Consider the following 8,506-nt stretch of genomic DNA (forward strand, 5'->3'; position numbering starts at 1 on the left):
TGAGAAAAACTGATATTCATACATTCTTAAAGTACTATTTTGCAATATCAATTATTGCTATGATATTAATTCTTTGATTAATATGAACTTATAGTTGGTAAGAATTCATAGTAATGACCGATTAATGGAAAATTATGTAGTACCATCATTTTTAGCATTAACATTACCTTAATCAATATATAGTTTCCCGAGCGTATAGAATAATTAATATTTGTTTAGTTTTTGATTGCCGTTGGACAGTGTGTAAATAATATTTATCAAAGTTTTTATTTCGATTAATACTAGCTATAGATAGATTAACCGCGGAAGTTTTTCCAAGTATAGAATCTCTAAATAATTTTCAATTTTATCGTTAAATATGAGTGGTTTCACCGTTTGCTTGCATTTTTACTCGGTAATCTATCAACATGTTTGTATAAGTAATGCAGCAGCTAGATTCGTTCTAACTATTAAGAAATGCTTCTATTAGTACAATTTGTTAGCGTGAATTTATATTGAAATATCGTACGGTAAAGTCAGTCATCCTAGTTTGCTTCTTGTCAGGATTGCTTGAAACTTGGATTTAACTTCTTCTGAGAAAAATTTATATTTAGGCATACATATTACTCGACAGCGTTTTAAGTATTGTTTTAATCAAGGTTTCTGCACCAAAAGCAAAGTGCAGCGTATCTGCAGTACAGGGGATTGGTGGCAAAGTTTCGATCAGAGAAAGCTGGTAAGGATAGCAGTAAAAATAGTGGTGCAGAGCTTTATTGTCCTGAAGAGGCTCTTAGTGACAACGAAGAAATTGAAAAAACTCAAAAGCGTACACCCCAAAATGGTAAAATCCTATTCAAACATGTGATATTCGTAAACCTAGACTATATATAATTTATTAGTAAAAATAACTTTACAGATGGCCCAAAAGATGAAACTCGGGAAGAACGTAAAAGAAAAAGACGAAGTCGTTGGGGTGATGCAGATAACAAAGTTCCTATTGTTGGGATAGCCGCTTCACCAATTAATAGAATCAATTCTGGTATTATACAACCTGGAATAGCGATTCCAGGTCAAATTGGTCAGCCAGCGGTTATTCTGCCTTCTCCCAAAACACAGAATAGTAAAGGAAAAAATCCTATGCTAACGAAAATATCCCGCAATGATCCGGCATTGGTTCAGTATGCAAGACAAACATTTGGAACCTTGGATCTAAGCGAAGAACAATGGAAGAAAGCTGAAGATCATTTTAAAGTAAACTTATTTGCCATTATGTTAAAATAAATAAACCGAATCAATGTCTTAAAATACAATTTTTTATATATTTCAGATAAATCTTTTATATCAAAATTTACTAAAAAAGCGAGAGGAAGTAAAACGTTTGGAGGCACAGGGAAAGCATAAATATGAATATGACAGCGACGAAGAAACAGAGGGGGGCACATGGGAACATAAAATTAGATCGGCTGAAATGGAAGCCACGCAGATGTGGGCTGAGGAACTTACTGCTCAAGCAGAAGGAAAACATCACATAGGTGACTTTTTGCCACCCGATGAATTAAAAAAGTTTATGGAACAATACAATGCCGTTAAACAAGGCAAAGAGCCGGATCTCAGTGATTATAAAGAGTTCAAACTAAAGGAGGATAATATTGGGTTTCAAATGCTTCAAAAATTAGGGTGGAGCGAAGGACAAGGCCTTGGTAGTGAAGGAAGTGGTCGTGTTGAGCCGGTTAATAAGTGAGTTTTTTTGTAAACGTATTTATCGATTCTTTCAGTGTGTAATGTACAACACTTATATTTATTTTTTAAGATCAACAAATAGACTCGATAGTGCCGGATTAGGTTCCGAAAGACCAGATGGCGTTTCTAGAGACGACGATGAATTTGACGCTTACAGAAAACGGATGATGTTAGCTTATCGATTTAGGCCTAACCCATTGGTGAGTATTTTTAATTGGCAAGAAAATAATTATTAAGGGTTGTTATATTCTGCGGATAGCAGGAAGAAAGTTACTCCGAAAACCGGGAACTGCTCCCTAATTTTAGTAGCTTGTGACAAGTATTCCTGCTAAATGCAACCAATATAAATGTATGTTTGTACTATTTTATGTTAATTGTTGCAGAATAATCCGAGAAGACCCTACTATTAAGGATTGTTTATGCTATTGTTATGTGGCATTATTTAAACTAGGTACTTGCTAGTTTTTTTAAAAGTGAAAAGACCATCGAGTTATTTTGTAAATTTACAAATTACGTATATAAATTTAGTAAAAGGCATCATTAAATCTAATAATTTAACAAATATAAGGAATCTGAATAAAAAGAAGATTCGTTTATGTGTTCATTGATATCGTTTTAAAGATTTGCTCAAACATCGATGATTTTGTTTGTATACTGAGATACAAAGATTATACCTACGTGGTAAAATTTAATTTACAAATATATATTATATATATATATATATATATATATATATATATATATATATAAATATATATTATTTATACAATGTCGCATTATAAACATAAGCGTATTCAAGGTCTAATTAATAGAATGTTTATTATTCATGCTTGTAAGTGATAAATCAATTAATAATTAGAGGTATCGTGACAAGTCTATTCTTGTATAAAAATTTTGACTGTAATTAAAATATACTTATTGATATCGTTTATTTAATAGTTATACCTTGTTAATATATAAATTACACCTATTGTTGAACAAATATTGATTTTTCATTTGTATCATAAAAATTAATGTTAATCATATCGAGTCATTTTCAAGAGTATTTTACATTTCAGCGTTGCTCAACGACATTTTTATCGACATTGGATAGACGTGAGAATATAGATCTAGATGTAAATGCAAAGTAGCTAATAAAAGGTTAGGCTTTTTTTGTAAATAACGTTGACGTCATGTAAATAAGTGGGTAATTGCACATCATCGTCTTGTTAATTACACAGAATTCATTTAAAGAAATTTCTCCTTTACTGTATCTTTTCTTTTTACATTATTTGTTAACGTTGGTATAATTTACTATAAAAGAAAATAATGGTAGCATAAATTATTTAAAAGGAAAGTTCACGTTTGAGAGTAAGATTTATTGCCGACAAGACATTAATATGTCACTTGATCCAGCTCTGTCTTTAAAATTAAAAAACCATCAATTTAAAGCATTTAAATAAAGTACAGCGAAGTACTTTATACAAGTTCATATATACAATTTGTTTAAAATACATAGTACATTAATATCATTTCATTTACGTTGTACTTTCGTCAATGTTCAAACATAGTAGAGTAATCAGACAATACATAAAACAAATATTTCTACCAATTTCTTATCTACCCAGTGAGATGATTTTCCTCTAGTTCTTTAAGCAATAAACATACAACATCGGCGTATTTATATATCAATACGTTAAAATGAGGAAAATTAGTGAAGCTTGTTCTACTCGATGAATTAATTCTTTAGTACTCTTCATACAATTTTCACTTTGAATATTATCTGCATATTATTTTAACACAAAACGAGACTTGAAAACGGTTGCACGAATGAAGAAAAATCCAATTCACTGTCGTTAAAATGAGTAACCTTAATATTGATAGCAAATAATACTGCAGTCTATGCTATAGAATTGTATAAAAATAAAATTTGTGTAAAATAACGATTTGATCAGATGTAATTTCTGTCGATGAGTTCTTTAAACGTTTCTTTAATTCTATTTTTGTAGTTTAAGTCGGTACGCAGTCGTTCCATTAGAGGCTCTGCTTTTTCGATTGCTTTTATCTCCGTTACTTGCATGTCTTCATCGGTGAAAATATGCAGGACAAAGATAGCCATACCGGCGCCGAACGTGGAAAATTTATGAAGATGGTCCATCAGTACTTCGTAAGGAAACAGAGTTTTGACATCACAATCCAATTGTGCGAGACAGTCCGACAGAGCGTCGTGATATTGGTGCAATAACGTATCAAAGTATTTTTCTCTGAGTTCGTGAGTACAACAACAGAACAGCATGTAGGATAAATCCACAGCGGGAGAGGCGTATCGAGATATTTGGAAGTCAATGAAGTACAAGCTTGTCGGTTTTTTCGTTTTCTGTGTCAAAAAATTCATTAGTTTCGTCTTAACACATTGCAATTAAACCGTAAAATATTAAAAATTGTGTTTTCTTTGTAAATTACCTCGTCATACTTAAAAAGAATATTATTTGTCCAACAATCCCCATGATTCACTACAGCATATGGTTCTGCGTTTGCTCCCATAACAGCTTCTACTAATTCGTCGTAAACAATTTTGCGAAAAGCGTCAAATCTGTCGCGATAAAATTTGTCCTCGTCTTTTAAAGCCTAAAAAATGTTGATCGATTATCGTTAATTAATTCATTATATACTCGACGATCATGACTATGGAAATCTCAAGGGAATTTTACCTCTTCGACCAAATCGCAATACAACTCTCCTCGAGATTTTGACGTGGAGTTTCTCTTTTGTCGAAAGAAGATTGGCTCCTCCATCGCCTTTAGCTCTTCAAAAGCTGCCGGATTTTTTGCTCGAGTCGCGAAACTGTAAGCATGAAATCTCCCCAAATGTTGGATCGCTAAAGAAACGTGGTCGTAATCCAAAGTTTTGGAGCTTTTCATTACGTAGCCTTTGCGGCTCAGGTCTTCTAAAATTAGCACCTGTGTTAAGGAGTAATCTATTATGTTTACATCATAGTAAAGAATTACTCCCCCCCCCCCTTCTTGATAGTCAAATTGTATAACATTTATCTCGCAATAGTTACGCGATAAGAATCTCTTTAAATTGATCAAATTGTTTTACGTTACAAAATATGACAAGCCGTAGCATACTTTTTTTAGATAAGACACTACCAACAGCTAAATTTAAAATCGAGAGGTGAATGAACATTAAACTGTGTCAAGCAATTTTTGTGAGTTTACAGTCATGCCAAAAGTCTCCACGATTACACGAATTTTATCTGTTTCAGACGTTTTTAATAGCCGTTAATTATCATAATTAGATTTATCACTCGTGAAAAAAATATAAGATAACGTTACAAGTTTGATTGTTGGATCAATGAATGTTTTATCGAATTTATTGAGGAAAAAGAATGAAGTATCGGCAAGTGAATTTCTCTCTTTTTCTATTTCACACACACCGATGAAAAGATTACCTCATTTCCATTTTCCGCCCAAACTCCGTGAAGCGTGGGAAACTGTCCGAGTTGCATGTGGTGCTCGCTAAGGAGATCCGCAAAGATTGGCAGGACCTTTTCGTAGAAAAAGATCTCGCGAAGGAAAATTCTGTTGGTGTTCAAGAGTTCTCGACGCGTTTCCTCCTGAGGCGCACATTTCAGGATGGAATTTATCCTTTCGAACTTGCCGTTCCTCATGCCTTCCGTAATAACTCTGTAAACGATCCCAGCATAGTTGGCGCCTTTCTTGGTAGCATCGACAACTCGAAATTTCGGCTCGGCTAGTTTCAAGCTTTTCGCAATTTGCTGCAGGTGCTTCTGCATTCGTGGGTCTCGAGCTACATCCTCCAGTTCCGCGCTCTCACTTATCTCATTCATCGACATTTTTACAACGTTCGGCCTGTTTTATCTATCTAAAACTAATAAAAGCACTGGCTTTACAAGAGAGCTTAACGATAAATGCTTTGTGTACCGAGTGCGACTCTGCTTTAAGGTAAATATTGTGAGTTATATGTACTATATATATATCTGTGTGTGTGTGTGTGTGTGCGTGTGTGAAAAGGGAAGTAAATACCAATGGTGTTAATCACACATTTGGATAAGAGGCAGAAACGCAAATGGGAAGTGAATTCCGCTAATGTCAGTCATTGATAAAGGATACCAGAACTAGTAATCTTGACAATTGCAGCAAGGTCTCAACTTCCGCGATATGGAAAAACTGACTTACCCGAGCACGACCGCGGATCAACACTGACTTGTATTGAGAAAATGTTAACGGGTCTCATCTCTACGAATTTTCAAAGGCTTAATTGTACCGACGGCTCCCATTGGTTGGCTCACGGTTACGTCACGACACTTTGAAACCAAGTGCCATTTACGCAATGACTAGATTAATAATGACGCGGAAGAGGAGTACATAAATCTGACCAGTTCGGAGATGAAATATAGAAGATCGACAATAGAGTATTTGTCTTCAGTTTTTATCAATCGTTCGGGAAATCTACGAATTATTAAGAGGAATGAACGTCGAGGATGATGATGATTTTCATGGAGATTTATATAGTGCTATAGTGATGATTTTTAAAATGCTAAATTACATGAGTATATATATATATATATATATACAAAGTATATACAAGATCGTGCAGAGGTTGAATATTGTTTTGGTTGGCGTTAAATGAGCTGTACAATGGACACTTACGATCTGTCAGTGATCTGGAGCAACAAAAGATCTTCGGTGGGTACAAGCGTGTAAGTTGTGTCACGAAGCACGGGAAACTGGCCGTAGAGATACTAGAGATCGGTCCCCACCAGATCCCTAGTAAATCGCACGTACAGCAAATAGCAAGCTGGCATGACGTGCAATATTTAGAAGGCCTTCGAGATACGCTCGTATACAAGATACAAACATCACTTACTGACAGTTACAGTGAAATTCACACCCACTGCATTCGGGAAGACAATATTTTGCGCCTTGACCGGAATATTAAGTTTCATCAACAACTTCCCAGCCGGCCCAACGCACTCGATAGATACGCCAGGTTTTATCCTCGATACGCATGCTAACCAGCAAGTTCGTTGGAAAACAAACAACTCTTCGATACTGTTCCTTATATATACACTTGCTAGTGTCGATGCTCCTCTTTCGCGAGCTTCTTCACTCAACATATTACTAAAATTCTATCCAGGCAATAATGCTTCTTACCAAAATTTGTCGTATAAAAGATAACGCTTGTACGTTACCACGTTTTTTCTTTTTTGACCTTCAAAGTCGTGCCCCTTTTAGTGACATCATCTGCGCTCGTCGTTGTATTTTTATTTGGTTGCATAGTTTTTTTAGAGATTTTAGAAACATGGTTTTTATAAACTTTGGTATAAACTATTAAAAAGAAACATTACTAAGTATATATATTTCAAGATAGTTCTTGAGTAAAAAGAATCTTTTAGAATCAAATTGTAAAGTTGAAAAATTTAATCTACGTTATAAATGTTGTGATAAATTAAAGGAATTGAAAAGGTTTTTTTATGTGATTTATAAAAAAGACTAGATTAATTGTATCTTTTCAAGCTTCGTAGAAGAATAATTCTTTAATTAAAAAAATGCAATTGTCAATGCGTTGTGTACGAATAGTTACAGAACCGCGTGATCTTGAGATATAAAGTAAAAATGATGACGAAGGTCAAGAATAAAGCAAATATAAAGATTTCTTTAAAATAATAATAAGACGAGTGAAATATTAAACAATATTATGTGATGTACAAAGTACAAGAACGTGACTATTCCTTTGATAATTATTATACTGATTTTTATTATGGAACGTTCGTTTTAACAAGACTAATAATTATATGCAGATACGACACGCATAGTATATACGATTAACGTCATTATTATTAGTATTATTATAGATGGACGATAATTAGGTACAAATTCTATCGATGCTATTGTCTTGCATCACAATTGCGAGATTAATCATCGTACAGTCATCGTTATATCCATAAGCAAATTCACTGCATATTTGTAATGTTTTTCAGAGGACTGCAGTTTCCTTATCTTTCCAAGAAAAAAGAAAGAACTTTTGATGGTTTTGCGAACCTTTGCTTTGACTATATAGCTAGACGTTACTTATACAAAGTTTCAAAATTTTACACTTACCAAATCAGAAAATTTAAAAAAATATTCTTATAGCACTTTCATTTCTCGAATAAAAAATTGTTAAGAACAGAAAATGTTGTATTTCGCAACTTTCTATTAATCTCCGAATTATTTAATTAAGCAATACCTGATTAATAAACGATCATTGATAGGACGTGTGGAAAAAAAAAATTTTTAATTAATTTATATATAAAAACCTTTTTATTAAAAACTGTCTGTGTACAAAATGATAAAAAAAGTATATTCGTAATATTAATCAGTCTATCTGTATTTCTCAGTTTTGCATGAACTAACAGGTCACCCTGAGTATAACTCTATCTATCATTACATCATAATTAGACGATTATTCATGGTACAGTGATCGTTCGCCAGAAGCGATAGATGTATTTTCGCTTCCCAACAAGAGGATTGTTCTCCAATTCCTCCTGATGAAAAAGAAGAATCAGAATTTAGGTGGTTCTCGATCATGTTTGCTTTGGCGATCGAGCTGGGGGCTAACTATATAAGGGGTGGGAGGAATGTAGCAGAAAAAATGGCACGAAAGGAAGATTTCGGTGTACCCTGACAAGATTAATTGCTGGTAACTTTCTCCTGGCGGATGCGTGTGTTTTACGCTAAAAAGCGACACGTGCATTATACACGTCCAGTCTTGAGACATCAGCACTCGGCACACAGCCGGC

The 8,506-nt window shown here is 33.9% G+C and overlaps 2 protein-coding genes across 5 annotated transcripts; one reads left to right on the forward strand and one right to left on the reverse strand.

Moving 5' to 3' along the window:
* The first annotated feature begins 358 nt into the window (after window positions 1-358).
* Window positions 359-2,410, forward strand: LOC136785329 (SURP and G-patch domain-containing protein 1-like). Its single transcript, XM_066746376.1, is given in 6 exon segments — window positions 359-409; window positions 483-514; window positions 639-1,230; window positions 1,307-1,716; window positions 1,790-1,919; window positions 2,103-2,410. Coding segments are annotated over 6 exon segments (1,242 nt in total). The 3' UTR covers window positions 2,130-2,410.
* Window positions 2,411-2,623: 213 nt separating this feature from the next.
* LOC136785327 (uncharacterized) lies at window positions 2,624-6,761 on the reverse strand. Of its 4 annotated transcripts, none has more exons than XM_066746371.1 (5): window positions 6,375-6,761; window positions 5,153-5,592; window positions 4,410-4,658; window positions 4,162-4,326; window positions 2,624-4,075 (listed from the first exon to the last, which is right to left on the reverse strand). In XM_066746371.1, exons 2-5 carry the CDS (start codon window positions 5,555-5,557, stop codon window positions 3,650-3,652), a joined length of 1,245 nt encoding a protein of 414 aa, XP_066602468.1. In that variant the 5' UTR covers window positions 5,558-5,592; window positions 6,375-6,761; the 3' UTR covers window positions 2,624-3,649. The 4 variants fall into 4 exon arrangements, with proteins under 4 accessions (XP_066602468.1, XP_066602472.1, XP_066602471.1 ...); XM_066746375.1 differs by lacking the exon at window positions 6,375-6,761 and adding an exon at window positions 6,310-6,328; XM_066746374.1 differs by lacking the exon at window positions 6,375-6,761 and adding an exon at window positions 5,901-6,057.
* Window positions 6,762-8,506: the final 1,745 nt, after the last annotated feature.

This window comes from Prorops nasuta, unplaced genomic scaffold, assembly GCF_024137725.1.
Source record: "Prorops nasuta isolate Cenicafe-Biocafe unplaced genomic scaffold, Cenicafe_Pnas_1.2 PNAS00257, whole genome shotgun sequence".
Classification (NCBI taxonomy): domain Eukaryota; kingdom Metazoa; phylum Arthropoda; class Insecta; order Hymenoptera; family Bethylidae; genus Prorops; species Prorops nasuta.